Source organism: Alligator mississippiensis, chromosome 15 (genome assembly GCF_030867095.1).
Source record: "Alligator mississippiensis isolate rAllMis1 chromosome 15, rAllMis1, whole genome shotgun sequence".
Lineage (NCBI taxonomy): Eukaryota > Metazoa > Chordata > Crocodylia > Alligatoridae > Alligator > Alligator mississippiensis.
The window spans coordinates 28650108-28676891 of record NC_081838.1 but is presented as its reverse complement, the minus strand read 5'-3'; the positions used below and the strand labels follow the sequence as shown (position 1 = coordinate 28676891).

Genomic DNA, 26784 nt, shown 5'->3' with positions numbered 1-26784 from the left:
TCTCAGCCCTAAGCACTGCCTCCAGCTTCTGTAGCATTCAATGCAGCTGTTCCACCCCAGAGCTGGCTGCACACCGGAAGCCACATATAAATAACCCTTGGAGACCAGAAGGCCTCAGGGGAAACTGAGGCAAAGTCATGATGGAGGGGAAGGGGAGTCTCAGGCGGGGAGCGGGGTCTTGGAGGCTGGGGGGGTCCATGTGCTGGGGCCTGGTCAGTCCTTCTTGTCCTTGTTGTCCCCTGGAAAGAGGGAGAGAAAACAATCAGGTCCCTGCGGGGTACATGGGGTATACACAGAGAACCCAGGTGTCTGGGACATACACACACACACACACACACACACACACACACACACGTGCGCGTACAGGATATGCACACATACAAACACACACAGAACACAGGCATCTAGGACATATGCACACACATTCAGACACACACGTACACATACACAACCCAGGTGTACAACACACACACACACACATACACACATAATCACAGCTCGGCTTCTGCTGCCATCTGCTGCTCAGGACAGGGAATGCAAGCCTCAGATATACATACATACCTACACGCACCCACACATAAACCCAGCTGTCTGGGATGGGCACACAGTCACACACACAGACACACACACAGAACCTAGGTGTCCAGGTGCACACCACCCCCCTAGGTGTCCGGGACACACACACACACACACAAGGCATCTGGGACACACACACGTAAACTCAGACAAACAAGCACACATATACAACCCAGGCATCTAACACACAGACACACAACCCAGGTCTCGAGGACACACATACCCCCAAACACAACCCAGGCATATCATACACACACACACACACACACACACACACATTCTATTCCACTACTGGGGGGTGGGGGTGAGAGCAGGGGGTTCTGGGTCCCGTGCAGCTGCAGAAGGGTCACGTGGGAGCCGTACCATGCACGACGGTCTCGGTGAAGCGCCAGTAGCCGACTAGCTCGCTCACGCTGTGGGCCACGGTGCCATCGGGCAGGCGCAGGTCATCAGCGCGGTTGCCATTGAAGCTGCCACAGGCCCCTGAGAGCTTCCTGGCCAGGTGCCCTGAAGCCACCACCCGCACATCCCCACCGCGGCTCAGTTGCACCCGCAGCGCCTTGCCCTGGGCCACCGTCACTTTGTCCTGGGCTAGCTTCACTGATACTGTTGCCGAGGGCCGAGCTGGCAGCTGCACCACGTGCCCGTTCACCTGCAGGAGCAAGGAAATGGGGTCATGTTCCAGAGACCCCCCTGGGGATGAGGTCATGGCTGGGAGATGCTCCAGGGGATAAAGTCATGGCTGGGAGATGTCCCTGAGGATGAGGTCAAGGCTGGGACACCTGCTCAGGGCTGAGGTCATGGCTGGGAGACCCCCCCTGGGGTTGAGGTCACTGCCGGGAGACCCTGGGATTCCCCCAGACCTGAGGTCACAGCCAGGAGACATTGAGTCTTGCCATGGGGTCAAAGTCACAGCCAGGAGATGCCCTGAGACCCAGGGCAGGCAGATCTGGTGGGTGGATTTAGGGGGCGAGGCACTGGGCGGGCAGATGGACACAGACACGTGGGTGCTGCAGGCGGAGGCAGGTACATGCAAGGGATGAAGGGGTGGATGAGTCAATTTGACGGATGGATGGGTGGGCGGATAGGTGGATAGGTGCATGTACAGAGGTAGATAGATAGGTGGATGGATGGACAGACAAATGGACATTAGAGGTGTTACATATAGCTATGTTAGGAATGAGGAATGGACCTATGGCTAAGCAGATGGATGGACGCCATAAGCCCAGCGGATGGACAGGTGGGTGGACAGGTGGATTGATGGACAGTTGAGGTGCTGCGCATGGATGTGTTAGGAACAAGAAACGGAGAGGAGGAGAGATGGTTGAATGGGAGGATGAGTGGGAAGGTTAATGGATGCTAGTAGATATGATGGATGGGTGGATGCTGTACATGTGATGGATAGGTGGGTGGATGGACCATCTCCGCTGACTTCTTACCAAGACCTTGCCATCTCGCTGGACCAGGATGGTGAGCTGGTGGAAGAAGACGGTCACTGTGGTGATGCGGGAGCTTGGGCACTTGTGACATCCCTGGATGTCCACCACCACCCGGAACCACTCCTTGTTCTTGGTGCTGAGCAGCGAGGAGATCTCATAAACGCCGTCTGGGGGCATCTTGCCGGAGATGCCATCAAAGGTGGTAAAGATGTCGCCACGGGTGATGGAGCACAGGCCATCCTGTTTCACACAGCCCCAGCGCCCACTGCTTAGCTGGCATGAGGCCCCCGCCGGGCACTGAAAAGGCCGGCATGTCATGCCCGTCTGCAGGCTGCATGAGCACTGCTGCCGGCAGTGGGCTGTGATCACCGTCTCTCTGGGCTGCCGGAAGAGAAAGATGGAGGGCTGGTCAGGGCGCCCGGGTCCTTTCCTGGCTCTGGGTGGGGGGTTGGGGGCAGGGCATGGGGGTTGGAGGGGTTACAGCAGGTGGGGTTGGGAACCCGGATGTCTGGGTTCTACCATGAGCTCAAGATGGAAAGTTGGATTTTTTCTGCTTTCATAGCAGCACCTCCACCCATCCATCCATAGCTCTTTACCCATCTTTCCACCGACTCTTCCACTCATCCGTGTACACATCCATCCATCCATCCATCCATCCATCCATCCATCCATCCATCCATCCATCCATCCCACTTCCCTCCCCATGCCATGTCACCCCTTGGTGCCCCCATGCTGGGGCTGCTGTGGCCCCTCCTGCACCCGACCATGGCCTCACCTTGTAGTAGCGTCCCTGGTGGAAGCAGCGGCAGTGCTGGAGGGGGATGCAGGCATGGCCCACCTGGACATAGCCTTTGTTGCACTGGCAGCCCTCAGCGCAGGTCTTGGGGCACTGGGTGATCTTGGCCACGGCCTTGCAGCCGCTGGAGCAGGGGTTGGCACACAGGGAGTAGTGGCTGTTGGCCGGACAACTCATGGCTGCAGGGAAAGGGAGAGGAAGGAGGGGCTGGGGTTAGTGGAGGGGGAGAGGATGTAGGAGGAGTGGTAACGAGAGGATGTGAATGGATGGATGGATGGATGGATGCATGCCAGACATGTGATGGATTGGTGGACGAGTTGATGGATGGGTGGATGGAGATACTGTAGGTAGAAGGGCTTATGGATGATGGAAGGATGGAAGGATGGATGGATGGATGCCATATATGTGATGGATGGTGAATGGATTGATGGATGGGTGAATGGAGATACTGTGGGTGGGTGGATGGATGGATGGATGGATAGATGGATGGAGCGTGTATGCGGTGGATGGATGGATGAGACTCACATGGACACAGGGAAGGACACAGATACCTCTCACCCAACCCCGCACAGAAGGGTGGAGCTGATGGATAGCCAGACACCTCCCTCCACCCAGCAGCTCACAGGCCCCACTCACGGCAGAACTTGTTGGTCCTCCAGGCCTTGATCTTGATGCCGGCAGCCTGACAGGAGGCCACATAGGCGTGGATGGCCCGGCAGAGCACACGCCGGTCCCCTGTGGTCTTGCAGAGGTCATGCACGCAGTTGTTGAAGAAGATGGTGGGGTTGAGGGTGGAGTAGCAGGCACTGAAGGGCCCATAACGGGCCCGCAGGATCTCGCAGTGCTTGCTATGGACATAGTTGACCTTGCGAGACTCGTGGCAGGCTGGACACACTAAACCTGCACAGCCATCATTGCAGGTCATGCCAGGCACTGGCACCTTCCAGGAAGCCCCGAAATCCCGGAGGTTGCGGGCAGGGCGGCCATCAGGCTTGACAAAGTCATCAGCGCGGTGCCCATTGTAGTTGCCACACAGGCCGCACATCTGCTGGCGGTAGGCCTGGGGCACCCGCACGGCCAGGTGGTACCAGAGGTCGAAGGTCACGCTGAGCCCGAAGTCTGTCCGTATCACCACTGTGGCCCCATGGTAGAAGGCGCACACGTTGCCCCCCTCCAGACAGAGGGGGAGCTGGAAGGCCACGCCATCCACCTAGTTAGGGGTGGGGAGGGAAAGGATGAGAGGGTGCCAGGGCTGGGGGTTGTCCCTGGTCAAGATGGGATCCCAGGACCCCATATGTTAGTTCACTTGTCCATGTCCCTTCATGTCCAGCTGTCCAGATAGACATCTTCTCCTGTTCACAGCATCCATTCATAGTATCCATCCATCCATCCATCCATCCATCCACCCATCCATCCATCCATCCATTCACTCCTTCCCACATCTCTCCATCTATCTCCCCTATCTGCCCTGTCCCATTGACATCCATCCACTCCTGTTCATTCTTTCTCTTCTTCCCATTTTCCATCTACCCCTTCTGCATCCATCTGTTCATCCACTCCTGTTCACATTCATCCATCTGCCCATCCAACCACCCACCTGTCTGTCTGTTCATATTTCCTCAATCACTCATGTTGACATCCATTCATCCATCCATCCATCCACCCATCCCGCTTATCTTCCTCCTACCCATCTATCCTTCATCTCCCCACTTCCTGCTCTGCTGTCTCCACCCCTTCACCCTCTTTTCCTCCCCCTGGCTATGTAAGACACCTTCACTACCCCCCAACTCCCAAGCCCTGCCCTAGTTCCTGGTGCCCCATACCACAATGATGCCTTTGTGCCCTCGCTGAAGGCTGAAGACATGCTTGTAGACCTTGACAGACACCGTCTTAGTGGTGGCTGCTTGGGTCTTGCCCAGCCGCTGGTTCTGGACTTTGATGGTGAAGGCGGGCAGGTAGCCCTTCCGGGCACAGCTCTGGGCCAACACGTAGGTGCAATTGCCTTGGAAGTCAAAGGAATAGCCATCAAAGTTGAGGTAGTGAGGGTCCCCATTGGCCTGGCATGTGCCCACCTTGGGCACCACGGGGTGGCACTTCTGGATGCCGTCCACCACCCGGCATTCTTCGTTGGGGCCACAGGAGAACTCCCGGCAATGCACGATGCCCCCAGCTTGGCAATGACACCGTTCCTTGCAGAACCCACTGGGGTAGAAGGACTCTCCCGGCTTGTAGTAGAAACCCCGGTAGACGCAGCCACATTGGGACATGGGCACGCACTGCTGGCCGCTGAGCACGAAGCCTGAGTCGCACACGCAGCCCTCGCGGCACTTGGTGGGGCACTGGGCCGGGGAGTAGAGGCTGCGGCAGGTGGCCGGACATCCTCGGGCACACACCTCGTAGTGGCTGTTCTTGGGGCAGGATGGTCCTGCAGTGAGGGAAGGCCAGGGGGAGTGTTATGAATGTAAGAACAGGCGTTAGGACTACAGGTATTTGAACCCGGGGTGCTGAGGACCCAGTGTGCTGCTCCGACCGCCCCAGGTTTGAATGCCTATGGTTGCTAGGACCAGAGCGGGTTATACAGTTGGGTTAGTGTGGTAGGGGGCTGGTGACTGGGTTAGGGCTGGGGTCACTGTGGGGCTGGGATCTTCAGGCTCCCTGGCGATGGGTGCAGTGGCTTAGGGTTGGGGGCAGCATCTAGGGGGTCTGAGGACATGTGTGAGGACTTGGGGGCTGTGTTCTCCATAGGGTCAGCATTGGGATTGTGGGATGGGGAGGTCAGGTGAGGAGACAGGGCCCCCAAGGCCTGGGGGGTTGGGATCTTCAGGTGCCCTGGGGCTAGGTGTCCATAGCCAGGTGAAGGTTAAGGTGCGGGCTAAGAGTTGGGGCTGCGGGTTGGGCTAAGATGAAGGTTGGGGTTAGGGGGGTCTGAGGGCAGGGCTTGGGCCTGGGTCCCCAGATGCCTTGGCATACATTGGGACTGAGGAGGAGGGGACAGGGCCAGGGGTCTCCAGGCTCCTTAGAATCCATCCATCCATCCATCCATCCATCCATCCATCCATCCCCACTGAGGATGGGTAGAGAAAGGATTGGGGGTCCATGGGGACAGGGCTGGGGGGTCTCCACCCAGGGGGATCACTCACGGCAGAAATTCTTGGTCCTCCAGGGCTGGATGGGGGCGCCGGCAGCCTGGCAGGTGGCGGCATAGCCAGCCAGGATGTTGCACACCACGGCTAGGCTCTTCTTGGAGCAGTGGTCAAAGACACAGTCCTTGAAGTAGCCCTCGGGGGGCACCTGGTTGTGGCAGCCCCGGAAAGGCCCGTTGGGGTTCAGTAGGACCCCGCACACTTTCTGCTCCTGCCGTTGCTGCCGCTCCATCTGGAACATGTCCTTACAGGCAGCCTTCTCCCCCTCCACGCAGCCGGGGATGTCCCGGACCTTCCAGCTGCGGCCCAGGGTGGCGGGGGAGGTGGCCCGGAGCCCCCCGCGCACTGTGAAGTCGTCCTGCTTCTTCCCATTGAAGTTACCGCAGAGGCCGCACACAGTGCCCGCATAGGTGCTGGGCAGCGTCACCCGCACGTGGTTCCTGCCGTCAAAGGCCACGGTCAGGCGGAAGTCCGTCTTCACCACTACGTCCCAGCCCCGGTAGTGGATGGAGATCTTGTTGTTTTCGATGGAGTAGGGCAGGTGGATGTACAGGCCGTTAAGCTGTGGAGGGGGAGGGAGAACGGGTGTCAGTAGCAGGGTGTGGCGGGGTGGTCCTTATGGCTTACTCGCCCCCTCCTTACTCAGCAGTTGCTCAGGATGTGCTTGGGGATCCCCCCTGCCTCCACATTCAGTTGTTACCCCCTGCTTACTCAGGGGTTATTAGTTGCTTACTTAGGGGTTACTCTGCGGTTACTTGCTGCTTACTCAGGGGTTAGGTGCTACTTAGGGGTTACCTGCATTACTGGCTTACTTGGGGGTTACTCAATGCTTACTTGGGGGTTGCTCTGAGGTTATCCACTGCTTACTTTGGGGTTACTGGCTGCTTACTCAGGGGTTACTCATTACTCTGGGGTTACTACATACTCAGGAGTTACTCAGCACTTATTTAGGAGTGTGCATGCAAAATAGGGGTGGATGGACGGTGGGTGGATGGATTGTGTACATAACAGATGAATGGATGGACCGTGTATGTGATGGATGTATGGATGGGTGGACGGAGTCTACATGCAATGGATGTGTGGATGGATGGAGGGATAGAGTGTGTTTGCAATGGAAGGAAGGAAGAAAGCAAGCAAGTGTGTATGGCATGGCTGGCTGGTTGGTTAGCTGGGTTGTGGATGAAGGGCTGTGTATGGGAATGGCTGGATGGACAGGTCGGCAGATGGACAAAGTCTACATAGGATGGGTGGCTGGGTGGGTGGGCTGGTGGAGAAAGGGCTGTGTATGAGGATGGCTGCATGGACAGCTGGATGGATGGATGGATGGATGGATGGAGTGTGTCTGTAATGGAAGGAAGGAAGGAAAGAAGGACTGTGCATGCAATGGACAGGTGGATGGACACATGGACGGACAGATGACTGGCATGTGAAGCCCCCCCATCCCTGCCCAACTCCCTGTGGCCTCACCTTGACGCGCCCATGCGCCGCCAGCGTGATCTCCACCCCGTAGACCTTGACCTCCACCACCTTGGTGGCACCGCTGCCCTCCTTGCCACTCGGCTGCTCCCTCTGCACCAGCACCTGGAAGGGCAGCAGCCCCTTGGAGCGGTGGCACAGCTTGGCCAGCAAGTACACGCAGGTACCCAAGAAGTCATAGTGCAGCCCGTCGAAGGTGACATAGTGGGTCTCGCCCACAGCCGCGCAAGTCCCATAGCGTGTTGGGTAGCAGCCACGCACGCCACCTGTCACGCCACACTCCTCGCTCTCCTTGCACCGTGCATCCTGGCATGTCACCTTCCGGGTACCCGCGTTGCACTTGCATGCCTGCTGGCATCTGTCGTCTGCCCAGAACCGCTCACCCGGGGCATAGAGACGGCCTTTGTGGGCACAGCCACAGCGCTCCTTGGGGATGCACTGGCCCCCATCCAGCACGTAGCCCGGTTTACACTGGCATGTCTCCACACAGGGCAGGCGGCATTTCTCTGGGATGATGAAGTTCTTGCAGGTGAGAGGGCAGGCTGAGCCGCAGGCCACATAGTGGCTGTTCTCCGGGCAGGGCATGGCTGCAGGGAAGAGGAAGAGTTGGAGGAGAGGGGTCAGATATGGGTGGGGGAAGGGAATTGCCCTCAGCTGGTGGCAGAATCGGGGGCTAGGACACACATGCCTGGCATTGCTGAGGAAATGGGGCATGTAGGTGGGTGCAGGCCGGAGGTGGCCCGTGGTGTGGGGGGGGAGGGTGTAACACATTTGTGCATGCATACACATGCAGTTGGGGTGTACCCATCTATCCATCCATCCATGCAATGGACAGCTGGATGGACAGATGGATGGACATATGATCCCTTATTTTCTGTCCCCATACTCCACTCTATCTATCTATCTATCTATCTATCTATCTATCTATCTATCTATCTATCTGGGTCCCCCCACCCTGCCCACCGCCCAGCATGGCCGCCGGTACTTACGACAACCAGCATGCTTCCTCCAGTTGTGCACCAGGGCACCTTCTCTCTGGCAGGCATCCGCGTACGTCTTCAGTGCCCGGCACAGGATCTGTTTGTAGCCATCGTAGGTGCACAGGTCAGCGATGCAGTCAGCCAGGTAGGGCTTGGGGGCCACACGGGCATGGCACTGCCGGAAGGGCCCATTGGGGGCCTTCTTGATGAGCCCGCAGTAGCCTACCCCCCCATAGCGCTTCACCAGTTTCGGGGAACACCCCTTGCATTTGCCATGGCAACCGTGCTGGCAGTGGTTGTCACCATCGTCCACCTTCCAGCTCTTGCCAAAGGCCACAGGGCTAACAGCTAAGCTGCCAGAGGAGGTCAAGAAGTCATCGCTGGGGTCACCATTGTTGTTGCCGCACAGGCCGCATAGCATACCGTGGAAGGCCTTTGTCACCTTGACCACCAGGTAGTAGTTCCAGTCATAGTAGATCTTCAGGCCAAAACGGGTCTCCACCACCAGCTGTCCACCCCGGTGGTGGAGGCACAGCTTGTTATGCTTCAGGGAGATGGGCAGCCGCGTCTTTTGCTTGTTCACCTGGGGATGGGTGAGAGCAGAGTTGGCCGGAAATGTTACAGATGCTCCTGAAAATCTTAAAATACTTAGCATAGACATCATAGACTAGTTGGGCTGGAAGGGACCTCCAGAGGACATACAGTCATGGAGAAGTAGGGCTGGAAAGGGACCTCTACAGCTCATAGAGCCATCACTGTAGAGAAGTAGGGCTGGCAGGGACCTCCAGGGTCATAGATTCAGACTTATAGAGAAGTAGGGGTAGAAGGGACTTTCAGAGGCCATGGAGTTTTAGTTATAGAGAAACTGGGCTGCAGAGGTCATACAGAAGTCAGGCTGGAAGGGACGTCCAGAGGTCATAGAGTCATAGTCATAGAGAAGTGGGATTGGAAGGGATGTCCAGAGGTCCTAGAGACGTAGGGTTGAAAGGGACTTCCAGAGGTCATAGAGTCATAGTCATAGAGTCATGGAGAAGTAGGGCTAGAAGGGCTCTCCAGAGGTCATAGAGTCATAGTCATAGAGAAGTAGGGTTGGAAGGGACCTCCAGAGGTCATAGAGCAGCAGGGGCTGGAAGGGACTTTCAGAGGTCATAGAGTCATAGTTGTAGAGTCATAGAGAAGCAGGGTTGAAAGGGACCTCCAGACGTCCCATCTAGCCGAGTCCTGTGCCTGAGGCAGGATCAGCCCCATCCAACCCATCCCAGAGCAACCCACTGTCTAGCCTCTGGGCAGAACCACCCAACCCGCCATGACGTGAAACCAGACAGGACACCTGGACCTGCCCCAGGGCAAACTGGGCAAATGGGCCTGGGTCCTCTCCTGCTCTGGAAGGGACTGGGGCCTGGTGAGTCAGAGAATGGAGGCTGGGAGCCCGGATGCCTGGGTCCTCCCCTAGCTCTGGGAGAGGAGCTAGGTCTGGTGCGTGAGAGCAGGAGCGGTGGAAGTCTGGACACGTGGCTCCCCTCCAGCTCAGGAAGGGCAGTGGCGGGTGGGGGTGAAGGGGATCAGGAACCCGGACGCCTGTGTTCTCTCCCCGCGCGGGCGCAGGCCCTTACCCGGACGAGTCCGTACTCGTACTTGACCATGGTGATCTCGTAGCCATAGAGGAGCAGGGTGACCTGGCTCACGAAGGACACGTGGCTCTGACCGCACCGCTGGCTCTTGGCCTTGACGTGGAAGGAGGGCAGCTTGGCCGTGGTGCCGGCACACGGCTTCACCAGCGTGTAGGTGCAGGTGCCCTGGAAGTCGTAGCTGCGCCCATCGAAGGTGTGGTAGTGTGGGTGCCCAGAAGCCCAGCACACAGGCTGCGCCCGGGTCACAGGGACGCACGTGGGCAGTCTGTTTATGAGTTTGCATGTGGAGCCCACTCTGCACAAGATCCCGTCGCATGAGGGTGCCAGGTGCACGCACTTGGGTGCCCCATTCACCACCTTGCACAACTTGCCCATGGGGCACTGGACACCATGGCAGGGGGGCAGGTGGGGCACGCACGTGGGCACCCCGTCCACCACTTGGCACTTGGTGCCTGCCTGGCAGGCCACGCCCTGGCACGAGGGTTTCTTCGGGAGGCACCGGGGCCAGCCATTCACGAGGCGGCATGTGGTGCCGTCCTGACAGTGGATGTTGTGGCATGAGGGGATATGGGGCACACATGTGGGCACGCCGTTCAGCACCTTGCACTTGGAGCCGGCCTGGCATTGGACAGTGTGGCACAAGGGGACATGGGGCACGCACGTGGGCACTTCATGCAAAATCTTGCACGTGGAACCAATGTGGCACTGGATGCTGTGACAGGAGGAGATGTGGGGCACACATGTGGGCACACCACTCACCACCTTGCACTTGGAGCCAGCCTGGCACTGAACACCATAGCAAGGAGGCACAGGGGGCACACACATGGGGACCCCATCCACCACTTGACACTTGGTGCCCTCCCTGCACTGGACCCCATGGCAGGATGGTTTGTGGGGCACACACCGGGGTGCGCCACCCACAACTCGGCATGTGGTGCTTTCTGGGCAGTGAATCCTGTGGCAGGGCATAGCATGGGGAACGCACATGGGCACGCCATGCAAAACCTTGCACTTGGAGCCGGCCTGGCATGGGATGCCATGGCAGGAGGGGACATGAGGCATGCATGTGGGTACGTCATTCACCATCTTGCATTTGGATCCAGCTTGGCACGGGACCCCATGACAGGAAGAGACGTGAGGTACGCATGTGGGCACACCATGCAAAATCTTGCATGTAGTGCTCTCATGGCAGTGGATGCTGTGGCAGGATGAGACATGGGGTACACACGTGGGCACATCATTCACCACCTTGCATGTGCTGCCCTGTTCGCACTGGACGCCATGACAGGAGGAGATATGGGGCACACATGTGGGCATCCCATGCAAAATCTTGCATGTGGAGCCAGCCTGGCACTGGACCCTGTGGCAGGAGGAGACATGGGGCACACATGTGGGCACGCCATTTATCACCTTGCACTTGGAACCAGTCTGGCATGGGAAACCATGGCACAAGGGGACATGGGGCACACATGTGGGCACGCCATTGACCACCTTACACTTGGAGCCAGTCTGGCATGGGAAACCATGGCATGAGGGGATGTGAGGCACACATGTGGGCACGCCATTCACCACCTTGCACTTGAAGCCAGTCTGGCATGGGAAACCATGGCATGAGGGGACGTGGGGCACACACATGGGCACACCATGCAAAACCTTGCATTTGGAGCCAGCCTGGCACTGGACACCATAGCATGAGGGCATGCGTGGCACGCAGGTGGGGACCCCATCCACCAGCTGGCACTTGCTTCCCGTCCTGCACTGGACTCTATGGCAGGAAGGTGTAGGGGGAACACACTTGGGCTGTCCATTCACTGTGCGGCACACGCTGCCATCCTCACACTTCACACCATGGCAGGGAGGCACAGGGGGCACGCAGGTGGGGACCCCATCCACCACTTGACACTTGGTGCCCGCCCCACAGTGGATCCCGTGGCATGAGGGCTTCTGAGAAATGCACTGGGGGATGCCGTCCAAGACCCGGCACACAGTGCCCACTGGGCAGTGGATCCCATGGCAGGGCTGGGTATGGGGCACACATGTGGGCATGCCATTGAGGACCTGGCACGTGGTGCCCAGGATACAAAGGATTGCTGCACAAGACGGTGGTGGCAGTGGGGCTGACCGGAACATGTGCACACACTTGGGCCAGCCGTGCACCACCTTACACACGCGCCGGTCCTTGCAGTGCACGTGGCGGCACGTCAGCGGCGGGAGGCACCGGGGCGCCCCATCTACCACCTTGCACATGGTGCCACCCTTGCACTGGAACTGGTGGCAGGATGATGACGGCACGCAGGTGGGCTGGCCCTGGACCAGCCCACAGGCAGCACCTGCCGGGCAGGGGAAGTGGAGGCAGGGATGCGGGGCGGAGGAGCACTTGGGGAATCCATCAATGATCTGGCACACGGTGCCTTTATGGCACTGGATGTCGCGGCAGGTGGGCACATGCTGCACGCATTTGGGAAAGCCATCAATGACTTGGCACACGGTGCCCTGGTGACAGTAGATGTCTCTGCACGTGGGAACACGTTGGATACACTTGGGGATTCCACCCACAATCTGGCACACGGTACCTTTATGGCAATGAATGTCGCTGCAGGTGGGCACACGCTGGACACACTTGGGGAATCCATCAATGATCTGGCACACGGTGCCTTTGTGGCAATAGATGTCACTGCAGGTGGGCACACGTGGGACGCACTTGGGGATTCCACCCACAATCTGGCACACGGTACCTTTATGGCAATGGATGTCGCTGCAGGTGGGCACACGCTGCACACACTTGGGGAATCCATCAATGACCTGGCAGATGGTGCCTTTGTGGCAATAGATGTCACTGCAGGTGGGCACACGTGGGACGCACTTGGGGATTCCACGCACAATCTGGCACACGGTACCCTTATGGCAATGGATGTCACTGCAGGTGGGCACACGCTGGATGCATTTGGGGAATCCATCAATGATCTGGCAGATGGTGCCTTTGTGGCAATAGATGTCACTGCAGGTGGGCACACGTGGGACGCACTTGGGAATTCCACCCACAATCTGGCACACAGTACTTTTATGGCAATGGATGTCGCTGCAGGTGGGCACACGCTGGACACACTTGGGGACTCCATCAATGACCTGGCAGATGGTGCCTTTGTGGCAATAGATGTCACTGCAGGTGGGCACACGTGGGATACACTTGGGGATTACACCCACAATCTGGCACACAGTACTTTTATGGCAATGGATGTCGCTGCAGGTGGGCACACGCTGGACACACTTGGGGACTCCATCAATGATCTGGCACACGGTGCCTTTGTGGCAATAGATGTCACTGCAGGTGGGTACACGTGGGATGCACTTTGGGATTCCACCCACAATCTGGCACATGGTACCTTTATGGCAAAAGATGTCACTGCATGTGGGCACATGCTGGACACACTTAGGGAATCCATTGATGATCTGACATATGGTGTCTTTGTGGCAATAGATGTCACTGCAGGTGGGCACATGCTGGATACACTTGGGGAAACCATCAATAATTTGGCACACAGTGCCTTTATAGCAGTGCATGTCACTGCAGGTGGGCACACGGACACACTTTGGATATCCATGAACTACCTTGCAAATGGTGTCCTTGTGGCAATGGATGTCACTGCAGGTGGGCACATGTTGGATGCACCTGGGGAACCCATCGGTAATCTGGCACACGGCGCCTTTATGGCAGTAGATGTCATTGCAAGTGGGCCTATGGTGGATGCACTTTGGGTACCCATCCACTACCTTGCACACAGTGCCCTTGTGACAAATAATGTCACTGCAGGTGGGCACACGTTGGGTACACTTGGGGAATCCATCAATGATCTGGCACACGGTGCCTTTATGGCAATAGATGTCATTACAAGTGGGCCTACGGTGGACACACTTAGGGTACCCATCCACTACCTTGCACACTCTGCCCCTGTGGCAATGGATGTCACTGCAAGTGAGTGTGTGCTGGATACACTTGGGAAAGTCATCAATGATCTGGCACACAGCACCTTTGTGGCAGTGGATATCACTACACGTGGGTGCCCGGTGGATACATTTCGGGTACCCATCCACTACCTTGCACACTTTGCCCTTGTGGCAATGGATGTCACTACATGTGGGTGTGTGTTGGACACACTTGGGAAACCCATCGATGATCTGGCACATGGCACCTTTATGGCAATGGATGTCCTGGCAGGTGGGTGCCCGGTGGACACACTTTGGGTATCCATCCACGATCTTGCACGCTTTGCCCTTGTGACAATGGATGTCACTACATGTGGGTGTGCGCTGGACACACTTGGGAAACCCATCAATGATCTGGCACGTGGCACCTTTATGGCAATGGATGTCCTGGCAGGTGGGTGCCCGGTGGACACACTTTGGGTACCCATCCACTATCTTGCACACTTTGCCCTTGTGGCAATGGATGTCACCGCATGTGGGTGTGTGCTGGACACACTTGGGAAACCCATCGATGATCTGGCACGTGGCACCTTTATGGCAATGGATGTCCTGGCAGGTGGGCTCCCGGTGGACACACTTTGGGTATCCATCTACTATCTTGCACACTTTGCCCTTGTGGCAATGGATGTCAGTACATGTGGGTGTGCGCTGGACACACTTGGGAAACCCATCGATGATCTGGCATGTGGCACTTTTATGGCAATGGATGTCCTGGCAGGTGGGTGCCCGGTGGACACACTTCGGGTATCCATCCACTATCTTGCACACTTTGCCCTTATGGCAATGGATGTCACTACATGTGGGTGTGCGCTGGACACACTTGGGAAACCCATCAATGATCTGGCACGTGGCACCTTTATGGCAATGGATGTCCTGGCAGGTGGGCGCCCGGTGGACACACTTTGGGTATCCATCTACTATCTTGCACACTTTGCCCTTGTGGCAATGGATGTCAATACATGTGGGTGTGCGCTGGACACACTTGGGAAACCCATCGATGATCTGGCATGTGGCACTTTTATGGCAATGGATGTCCTGGCAGGTGGGTGCCCGGTGGACACACTTCGGGTATCCATCCACTATCTTGCACACTTTGCCCTTATGGCAATGGATGTCACTACATGTGGGTGTGCGCTGGACACACTTGGGAAACCCATCAATGATCTGGCACGTGGCACCTTTATGGCAATGGATGTCCTGGCAGGTGGGCGCCCGGTGGACACACTTTGGGTATCCATCTACTATCTTGCACACTTTGCCCTTGTGGCAATGGATGTCAGTACATGTGGGTGTGCGCTGGACACACTTGGGAAACCCATCGATGATCTGGCATGTGGCACTTTTATGGCAATGGATGTCCTGGCAGGTGGGTGCCCGGTGGACACACTTTGGGTACCCATCCACTATCTTGCACACTTTGCCCTTATGGCAATGGATGTCACTACATGTGGGTGTGTGCTGGACACACTTGGGAAACCCATCAATGATCTGGCACGTGGCACCTTTATGGCAATGGATGTCCTGGCAGGTGGGCGCCCGGTGGATACACTTCGGGTATCCATCCACTATCTTGCACATTTTGCCCTTGTGGCAAAGGATGTCACTACATGTGGGTGTGTGCTGGACACACTTGGGAAACCCATCAATGATCTGGCACGTGGCACCTTTATGGCAATGGATGTCCTGGCAGGTGGGTGCCCGGTGGACACACTTTGGGTACCCATCCACAATCTTGCACACTTTGCCCTTGTGGCAATGGATGTCACTACATGTCGGTGTGCGCTGAACACACTTGGGAAACCCATCAATGATCTGGCACGTGGCACCTTTATGGCAATGGATGTCCTGACAGGTGGGTGCCCGGTGGACACACTTTGGGTACCCATCCACTATCTTGCACACTTTGCCCTTGTGGCAATGGATGTCACCGCATGTGGGTGTGCGCTGGACACACTTGGGAAACCCATCGATGATCTGGCACGTGGCACTTTTATGGCAATGGATGTTCTGGCAGGTGGGTGCCCAGGGGACACACTTCGGGTATCCATCCACTACCTTGCACACTTTACCCTTGTGGCAATGGACATCCTGGCAGGTGGGCGCCCGGTGGACACACTTCGGGTATCCATCCACTACCTTGCACACTTTACCCTTGTGGCAATGGATGTCAAGGCAGGTGGGTGCTTGGTGGATACACTTTGGGTATCCGTCTACTATCTTGCATGCTTTGCCCTTGTGACAATGGATGTCCTGGCAGGTGGGTGCCTGGTAGACACACTTTGGGTATCCATCCACCATTTTGCACACTTTGCCCTTGTGGCAATGGATGTTACTGCAAGTGGGTGCACGTTGGACACACTTGGGAAACCCATCGATGATCTGGCACATGGCACCTTTATGGCAATGGATGTCCTGACAGGTGGGTGCCCGGTGGACACACTTCGGGTATCCATCCACTATCTTGCACACTTTACCCTTGTGGCAATGAATGTCCTGGCACGTGGGTGTCTGGTGGACACACTTGGGATACCCATTGATGATCTGGCATGTGGTGCCTTTATGGCACTGGATATCACTACATCCTGGCCTTTGGTGGACACACTTGGGGTAGCCCCCCAGGATCCGGCACTCGGTCCCATGGCTGCAGTGGACAGCGCTGCAGCTGGCGTGGGCTGGCACACACTGCAGGTACCCGTCTTTCTCCACACACCTTTGCCCACTGGAGCACTGGATGTGGCTGCAAAGGCCCCGTCCATGTCTTCCCTGGGACTTCGGAGCTGAGAAATGGAGAAGAAGGGGATTTTATTGCCACCTTTCCCAGGGAAGATGATGACCTATTGGTCCCTTTGGGGGCCTGGCATCATCCTCACATGTGGTAGGCTGGGAGCAGGCGGTGTATTTCTGTGCAACCCTCCTGGCCTGCATCCAAAGCTGGCTGCTAGGCCTGGCCACCACCGTGTCAGGCCATGGTAGGTGGCTGGGGGTGGCCGGTGGAGGGGTGTGCGGGGAGGAGGGGGAATATGATTGTTGAGGTAGTGAGTGTTCTTCTGTGGCCTGGGGGGTCCTGCCCACCACAGCATGAGGATCCAGGGGGGAATGAGAGAGGGAGGAGAGGGAGGGAGGGAGAAAAGAGGAGAGAAAAGAAAGAGAGGAGAAAGGAGAAATGACGTACAGAGAGAGAGGGGAGTATGGGGAGGGAGGGAGGGAGGGAGGGAGGGATGGCTGGATGGCTGGATGGATGGAGAAGTACGGAGATCCTTGGGGTGGATGGACAGATGGATGGATGGATGGAGATATGTGGAGATCTCTGGGGTGGATGAATGGATGGATGGTTGGATGAAGTGTGGAGATCTCTGGGATGGGTGGACTGATGGATGAAGAAGTGCAGAGATCTCTGGGGTGGATGGATGGATGGCAGTAGCTTAGGGCAGGTGGATGGATGGAAGGATGGATGGACATATAAATGGGGTGTGTGGGGATGGAGAGAGAAATAGATAGAGAAACAGAAAAATAGAGAGTGTTTGTAGTTATAGATCCATCCCTCCATCTCCACACCCCATCCATCCATCCATCCATCCATCCATCCATCCATCCATCCATCCCCATACACTGTTACTACAGGTACATCTCTAGGGGATGGACAGATACCTAGGGGTGAATAGCAATGGACAGAAGGATAGACAGAGGGTGTCCATGGGGATGGCAAGCTAGACAGACAGACAGACTGATCGATTGATCGATGAAGGGTGTGATTAGGCATGGATTGACAGGCAGACCAGTAGAGAGCAGGTTAGAAGGGGTGGATGGGGACAGACACAAAGAGGGTGTATGGGAATGGCTGGCTGGCTGGCTAGCTGGATGGATGGCAACAGTGTAAGGGGATTCATAGATCCATAGATGTTAGGGTCGGAAGGGACCTCAATAGATCATCGAGTCCGACCCCCTGCATAGGCAGGAAAGAGTGCTGGGTCTAGATGACCCCAGCTAGATGCATATCCAACCTCCCCTTGAAGACCCCCAGGGTAGGGGAGAGCACCACCTCCCTTGGGAGCCCGTTCCAGACCTTGGCCACTCGAACTGTGAAGAAGTTCTTCCTAATGTCCAATCTAAATCTGCTCTCTGCTAGCTTGTGGCCATTATTTCTTGTAACCCCCGGGGGTGCCTTGGTGAATAAATCCTCACCAATTCCCTTCTGTGCCCCCATGATGAACTTATAGGCAGCCACAAGGTCGCCTCTCAACCTTCTCTTGCGGAGGCTGAAAAGGTCCAGTTTCTCTAGTCTCTCTTCGTAGGGCTTGGTCTGCAGGCCCTTAACCATACGAGTGGCCCTTCTCTGGACCTTCTCCAGGTTATCCTCATCCTTCTTGAAGTGTGGCGCCCAGAATTGCATGCAGTACTCCAACTGCGGTCTGACCAGCGCCCGATAGAGGGGAAGTATCACCTCCTTGGACCTATTCATCATGCGTCTGCTGATGCACGATAAAGTGCCATTGGCTTTTTTGATGGCTTTGTCACACTGCCGACTCATGTTCATCTTGGAGTCCACTAGGACTCCAAGATCCCTTTCCACCTCTGTGCCACCCAGCAGGTCATTCCCTAGGCTGTAGGTGTGCTGGACATTTTTCCTCCCTAGGTGCAGCACTTTGCATTTCTCCTTGTTGAACTGCATTCTGTTGTTTTCTGCCCACTTGTCCAACCTATCCAGGTCTGCCTGCAGCTGTTCCCTGCCCTCCGGCGTGTCCACTTCTCCCCATAGCTTTGTGTCATCTGCAAACTTGGACAGAGTACATTTCACTCCCTCGTCCAAGTCGCTGATGAAGACATTAAAAAGTATCGGTCCAAGGACCGAGCCCTGTGGGACCCCACTGCCCACACCCTTCCAGGTCGAGACCGACCCATCCACCACGACTCTCTGGGTGTGACCCTCCAGCCAATTCGCCACCCACTGGACTGTGTAGTCATCCAAGTCACAGCCTCTTAACTTGTTCACCAGTATGGGGTGGGATACCGTATCGAAGGCCTTCCTGAAGTCTAAGTATATGACATCCACCCCTCCTCCTGTGTCCAGGCGTTTTGTAACCTGGTCATAAAAAGAGACTAGATTGGTCAGGCACGATCTGCCTGCCACGAACCTGTGCTGATTTCCCCTCAGCAAGGGAGGTGGTGCTCTCCCCTACCCTGGGGGTCTTCAAGAGGAGGTTGGATATGCATCTAGCTGGGGTCATCTAGACCCAGCACTCTTTCCTGCTTATGCAGGGGGTCGGACTCGATGATCTATTGAGGTCCCTTCCGACCCTAACATCTATGAATCTATGAATCTATGAACCAAGGGTGTTTGTGGGCACACATGGAAGGACTGAGGGCACACAGATGGGTACACAGAGAGTGACTAATGGTGGCTGGATGGGTGGATGGACAGATGAACAACAACAGCATATGGGGAGGGATGGAGAGAGAGGGGCTGTGTGGGAATGGATAGACAGATAGGTAGAAAGAGCGACTGAATCAGGGATGGCTAGATAGACAGACAGATAGATAATGGAAGTGAATAAACAGAGAGCTAATGAGCTAGGCTGAAGGGGTGGATGAGGACAGACACACAGAAGGTGTATGGATGGATGGACACAAATACTGGAGCTAGCTACACAGAAGGGGTGGGTGGGCACAGACACACAGAGGGTGTACAGGGATGGATGGATTGATAACAACAGTGTTTGAGGATGGATGGGTGGATGGATGGAGGGGTGGGTGGGTGGATGGATGGATGGATGGGAACAATATACGGAGATAGAATGATGGATAGCAATACAGTAACATAGATTCATAGATATTAGGGTCAGAAGGGACCTCAGCAGATCATCACGTCTGACCCCCTGCCACAGGCAGGAAAGAGAACTGGGGTCAGATGACCCCAGCGAGGTGCTTGCCCAGTTTACTCTTAAAGACCATCAAGGTAGGGGAGAGCATCACCTCCCTTGGAAGCCCATTCCAGATTCTGGCCACCCTTAACATAAATAAGTTCTTCCTGATGTCTAGCCTGAATCTGCTCACTGTCAGTTGTGGCCATTATTTCTAGTTACTCCAAGGGTTGCCCTGGTAAACAGAGCATCTCCTATCCCTTGATGTCCCCCCCAATGAATTTGTAGAAAGCCACAAGATCCCCTCTTAGCCTTCTCTTGTGGAGGCTGAAAAGATTCAGGTCCTTCAATCTCTCCTCGTAGGGCCTTGCCTGCAGGCTCCTAGCCATACGAGTGGCCCTCCTTTGAAACTTCTTCAGGTTGTCCACATCTCCCTTGAAGTACAGCGCTCAAAACTGGACGCAGTACTCCAACTGCGGCCTCACCAGTGCCGCATAGAGGGGAAGTATCACCACCCTGGACCTGTTTGTGATGTACCTGCTAATGCATGATAAAGTGTGGTTAGCCTTACTGATCACTTCATCACATTGACTACTCATGTTCATCTTGGAGTCAGCTATGACTCTGAGATCCCATTCTGGTACAGAGCTGCTGAGAGGGTCATCCCCCAGCCTGTGAGTGTGCTGGTGACTCCTTCTCCCTAGGTGCAGCACTCTGAACAAAAAACTTGTCCTTGTTGAATTGCATCCTATTCTGTTCTGCCCACTTCTCTAATTTGTCCAGATCCACCTGGATTCATTCCCTGCCTGCTAGTGTGTTTACTTTACCCCATAATTTGGTGTCATCTGTGAATTTGGACAGAGTGCTCTCCATGCCCTTATCCACGTCACTGATGAAGACATTGAACAGCACTGGTCCAAGGACCGAAGCTTGGGGAACTCCACTGCCCACATCTTTCCAGGTTGATGCCGACCTGTCCACCACCACTTTCAAGGTGCATCCCATTAGCCAATTTTCCACCCACCTGACCGTGTAATCACCTAAGTCACAGCTGCTCAGTTTATTTACAAGAATAGGATGAGATACCATATCAAAGGCTTTCTTAAAATCCAGGTAGATGACATTTACCTTGTCCCCTGCATCTAAGCATTTTGTGACTTGGTCACCAAATGGAGATGGATGGATGGATGGATAAAGGGTGTGTGTGGGGAAGGATGGATGGATAGATGGATGGATGGATGGACAGAGGGTGTGTATGGGTATAGATAGGTGGATGGATGGATGGATGGATGGATGGATAAAGGTTCGGTTTGGGGATGGATGGATAACTAGGTTACTAGAGTGAATAGTGGTGGGTGGCTGGATAAACAGCACCAGTGTGCGGGGATGGAGGGATAGATGCAGAGAACGGAGACTGATGGATGGATAGACAGAGCCTGCCTAGGAACAGTGAGATAGACAGACAGACAGAGGGTGTGAATGGGCACAAACCAAGAGGGAGATCAATAGGGAGCCCGACTGAAGGCGTGGTTTTGGCTGCCCACCGTCAGCGCTTGGGTACTTACGGGCGTTGGCAAAGGCGACGGTGCCGTGGGTGATGTGGTCGGCGATGCCGATACTGAGGACACCGAAGGGGGCACCAGGGTGCTTGAGAACATGGACCTTCTGCTTCCGGCTGAAGCGATACTCCGCCCACGAATACCCTGACCCGGGAATGGGTTGCCACTGCAGCTGGCGCAGGGGTTGGTGGTCGAAGGTGAGCTGGCCGGTGGTGTAGCTCTTGGTGATGATGATGGCCATGTTGTGGATGCCCAAGCGGCCCAGCACATAGTAGGACTTGGCATAGTTTCGGAGGGCGGGCACCTGGGAGAGGAAGGGCTCATAGGGAACCCCAGCCTTGACGCTCCCCAAGGAGTAGAAGATCACCTGGATCCCAGCATCAGCAGTGAGGTACAGTGGCTTGGCCAGCTTCACCGCCAGCTTCTTCACCTCCCCAGCTTGTAGCCATAGCATCTTCTGCTTGGGGCCAGCCTGTATCTGGAGCAATGTGGCTTGGTGGGCCACCACAAAGGCCACAGCATGGGTGGACTGGAAGGAGAGGGGCACCACGGCAAAGGTCTTGCCCCATTGGCTCACCGGCAGCAACTGCTCCATCACATGCTGGCAGTGGTTGTGGGACCAGATGCAGGTGTGGCCGGCCAATACGGCCACGGGCTTCTGGGAGAGGACCTTGGTGCCCGAGAGGTCATTCGTGCTCTGGAGCTGGATGGTTTGGAAGGGCTTTAGGGACACATGGAGCTTGCTGCCAGCGGGGTAGACTTGACCTTTGAAAGTCACCTGGCCACGGAGGTAGATGTCCACGTTGGTGGCCTGCTGACAGGCCACCACGGCAAACTCCTGGAAGGACCCTGTGGGGTGCCCAGTGGGCGTGATCACAAAGTATTTTTTCCCCAGGAAAAACAGGGGGTAGACAATTGTAGTCTCTGTGGACGTCTCCTTGGAGTTGAGGGACATCACTGAGATCAGCTTGGAGGACTTGACTACCACGGTGCTGGGGAAGATGTTGGTGCCCACCATCTGTACATGGCTCGGGAGTTGCACCGTCACCACCTGCTTCCGATGGAGGGCCACCACTTCCCGGAATTTGGACTTGGGGATGGTCACGGTGACAGATGTGGCGTCGTGGTAGCCAATGAGGAAGAGCTTGAAGTGCCCGGCGACTTTTGGCATCCCGTTCTCTAGGAAGGCCGTGACGAAGTATCTGCCCTGGGGACCCCCAGTGGCCATGCCTGTGGGGACACATGGGAGGCACCACAGATGAGTGGTCTCACCCATCAGATTCCCAGAGCTTCTCTCTTGTGTGTTGGGAATCACAGCTGAGCCCTCCAGGCTCCTAGACTGAATTCATCCCAGGAGAAGGGATTGGATGCAGGAGACCAGCGTAACCTGCCATTATATCAGTGCTAACTCGGGGGGGAGGGGCAGGATAGACTGACCTACCCCAGTTCTACCAGTGAGTTCTACCAGGGGAACGTACTCTGATGCCGCAATAGCCAGCTAAAATGGGTGGAAGAGAATACGGGCATGGAAGAAAGGAAGGAAGGAAGGAAGGGAATATGGGGAGGGAGGGAGGAATGGATGGTTGGCAAGGAGAGAATATGGGGATGGATGGAAGTGAGTGTAGGGATGGATGAATGGATGGAAGGATGGGTAGGAGAGAGTATGGAGATAGAACGATGGATGGAAGAGAATATGAAGATGGATGGATGGATAGTAACAGTGTATAGGGATGTATGGATGGTTGGAAGGAGATAGTGTGGATAGACTGATGGAAGGATGGATGGAAGGAAGGAAGGAAGGATGCCAGCACAGGAATAAATGGACAGATGAATTGAGGAGAATACAGGGATGGAAAGACGGATGGAAAGAAGGATAGCAACAGAGTATAAGGATGGATGGATGGAAGGAAGAGAGTATGTGGATGGAAAGATAACGGATAGCTGAACGGATGGAAGAGAGTATGCGGATAGATGGATGATGGATAGATGTACGGTTAGCAACCCAGAGAAAATCAAGGTGTGCCCACCCCTCTGGAACTGACCCTGGAGTAGGTGCCGTCTGTCCAGGGCATATTCAGGGGCAACCCTGTGCCAAGGCAAGGGGCTTTCCCCTGCTATGTGCCATCGAGGGGCGAGGCCCTGTCCTGGGCTGGCCATCTGTCTGTCCGCTCTCGGGAGGGGTCATTTATATCAGCCTCCGAAAATGGTATGAACTACACCGATGTAAACAGGTGACGTGACTCGGACTATAGTAGCCTGGATCTTGATTTGGACTGGGGTGACTGGGGAGAACTCATGGACAGCCAATGGGATACACTGACCAATCCTAGTCCCCTTGCCAGGCAAGGTCAAAGGCCGTGAGGTCTAATGGGGTGGCAGACCCCCTCCCCAACACCTCCACGGGCATAAAAGAGTTACCATATTATCTCACGTTCAACACGCACCCCCGGCCAGAGCTGCTGGAAATTAGCAAGCATGTTATCAATGAGGAAATAAGGTAAGAGAAGTTTCTGCCAGCCCCATGGGAACCCCAAGGAGGGCAGGGAATTGGAGAGGTGGGGGCTGGGAGGACAAGGGTCCAGAATCCTCCCCCCAAAAAGGGACCGGGATCCCCCACAACTCACCGCATTGGAGAGCCAGCCAGGCCACAAGCAGGATCACCCGGAGAGCCCCCATGTCTGCAACACAGTGGGGAGCAATGGGGAAGGACGCTGGAACCCAGGCGTCCGGGCTCCCAGGACCCCCCTGTTCTCACCCCCTAGGCCCCACTCCCCTCCCAGAGCTGGGAGAGAACCCCGGTGTCCGGGATCCTATGCAGGAACGCCCCGCACTCACCTGCGGGGGCCGCCTGACTGTCACCCTGTCTGGGTCCCCCCAGTTTTTGTAGCCTCCAGGGCTGTGGCTGTGGCCAATAGGGTAAGGAACACACCCCTGGGCAGCAGCCTGTCCACTGCCCTGGGCTGGGGGGTGGAGCCTCCTGCTGATTGGCTGCATGGTGCAGTCCATGGGGGTGGCGCCCTCTCCACAGCCTGGGTCCCCAGAACCCCAGCTCCTGCCACCAGGGGGCAGCTACATGCCCAAGGGCCTGTGGGTCCATTTGTCCAGGCCAGGCCAGGGCTGCTCTGATCCCCTTCCCTTGCCTAGTCTGCAGCTTTGCTATCTGCTCCCTGCTCCATCCACTGCTCTGCTTTCTGCTCCCTGCCCCAATTGTTGCTCTGCTCTCTACTCTCTGCCCTGCCTACCCCATACTGCCCTTCCCTTTCCTAATCTGCCATGTGACACGCACAGAGGCTGCCCATGTTCTGTTTGACACGTGTACTTCAGATTGGCTTCCCCTCATCTAGTCTGGTAATTGCCTGTCAGCAACCAACCAACTTCCTTCCTTCCTTCCTTCCTTCCTTCCTTTCTTCCTCTCACCCACCCATCTCTATCCATGCACCCATCCACCTGTCTACCCATCCATCCATGCATCCACCTATACAGCTAGGCATCCCTCCATCTATCCATTCATCCCTCCATCTCTATATCCATCCATCCATCCATCCATCCATCCATCCATCCATCCATCCATCCATCAACCTACCTCCATCCATGTACCTATCTACCCATCCACGCACGCACCCACCTATCCAGCTAGCCACTCACAGATCCACCCACCCATCTATCTATCTATCCATCCATTCACCCGCTTACCCTTCCATCCATCCATCCACCAGCCGGCCCAACTGTCCACCCATCCATGCATCTCCCCCACTCCTGCCCACCCCTCCATCCCTCCCTCTCTTCTTCCCATCTCTATGTCTCTGCTCCTTTCTCTCCACCCAGACCCTCCCGCCTTATGTTATATGATCAGGTGCTGCTGGGAGCCTGAGTTCCTGGGTTCCTCCCTGCCTGGGTCCAGCATAGCCATGACGACTCGGTGCCCTGCTCTGATCTCCCCCGGGGGGGTGGAGGGGCAGGGGTCTGGCTCACAGGGGCGGCTGTGTGCTGGTAGCTCTGACCTGGGGGGGTGCAGCCAATCACAGGGGAGCTGTGAATAACAATGAGAGCCCCCACCTTGTCCTAACCCCTGACCCCCACTCCCCTCCCAGGGAACCCAGGCCCAGCTCCCCTGCTCTCACCCCCTGACTGCCACTGCCCTCCCAAAGCACCCAGGTGCCTGGGCTCCCATCCCCCTCTACCCCTCCTAAGTCCCTTCTCCCCTGGAGCTGGGGAGAGAACCCAGGCATCCTGGGTGCCCCCCTCCCCCAGGTGCTGGCTGCGGTGACCCTGTCTCGTCCCGGGATAATTGCTCAGCAAAGGAACAGCCAAGCCTGGGCCCAGGGCACTGCGCCCTGGCCTCGTTAGTGCTAACGAACCCATTGTTCGCAGCCACGGACACAGGCCCAGAATCCTGCCAGCCAGAATCGGGGCCTCCCAGGTGCTGGATGTAGCCCCCTGATCCAGATCCAGATCCAGCCCCCCCCCAGCCAGGATTGGAGCCATTCCAGGTGCTGTACAATGCCCAGCCCCTGACTGTGCATAGCAATGAGGGGATGCAAAGCAGCCATGCATAGTACAAGCATATCATTAGACAAGGGGGCTGTGGGGATCTGGCCCCTGGGCCGGGGGTGGGAGAGGTGGTGTGTGAGGGTGGAGCTGGTCACATGGGGGTGGATACATGTACACATGTGAACACGTGTGTGAGCACAAGCTTGTGCATGTAGACATGAGTGCACCCCCCCCCCAATGTCCGGGTCACATGCACACAGAAAGAACCCAGGTGTCTGGGGGACACACGTGTGCACACAGAATCACACACACAGAATCCAGGCATGCGTTGCACACACACACGCCCTCCCTGACATGCACAGAACCCGGATCTCTGGGACAGGGACCACCCCCCCTGAACCCAGGCATCCTGGACACCCCCACCCCCACACAACAACCAAAATGCCTGGGACACACACACCCACAGAACCCAGGCACCTCACACACACACACACACACACACACACACCACCTCACACCCAGGTCAGGGCCTCTCAGCCAGGCCCCCCATGTTCCTGTGTCCAACTCCCCGGATCCCCCCCCCCGAGGGATCCCGTATGCCTGGCCCCGGGGTCACCAGAACGTGCTCTGTGGGGACCTCCATTACAGACAGTGACCCCCTCATTAGACTGCACCCCCCTCCATTAGTCTCCAGACCCCCTATTAGACTCTGGGCTCAGCTGGGGTATGAATGCTCCCTCTTGCCCTCGGGCCAGGCTGGCCACAGCTGCCAGGGCACAAGCAGCAGGACAGAGGCCTCTGGGTAGCCCTGGGCCTGGGCTCCCAGCCCATGTGAGCTCCCTCCCTGCCCA

The 26784-nt window shown here is 56.4% G+C and overlaps 1 protein-coding gene across 1 annotated transcript; it reads right to left on the bottom strand.

The window, feature by feature from the left end:
- Positions 1-213: 213 nt before the first annotated feature.
- Positions 214-24118, bottom strand: LOC102570594 (IgGFc-binding protein). Its single transcript, XM_059718133.1, has 15 exons — positions 24067-24118; positions 21449-22672; positions 12730-16802; positions 12520-12660; positions 11938-12201; positions 10024-10398; positions 8420-8993; positions 7422-8017; positions 5952-6516; positions 4635-5236; positions 3448-4021; positions 2791-2990; positions 2016-2396; positions 940-1228; positions 214-239 (listed from the first exon to the last, which is right to left on the bottom strand). Exons 1-15 carry the CDS (start codon positions 24116-24118, stop codon positions 214-216), a joined length of 9936 nt encoding a protein of 3311 aa, XP_059574116.1.
- Between the last annotated feature and the right edge of the window lie 2666 nt (positions 24119-26784).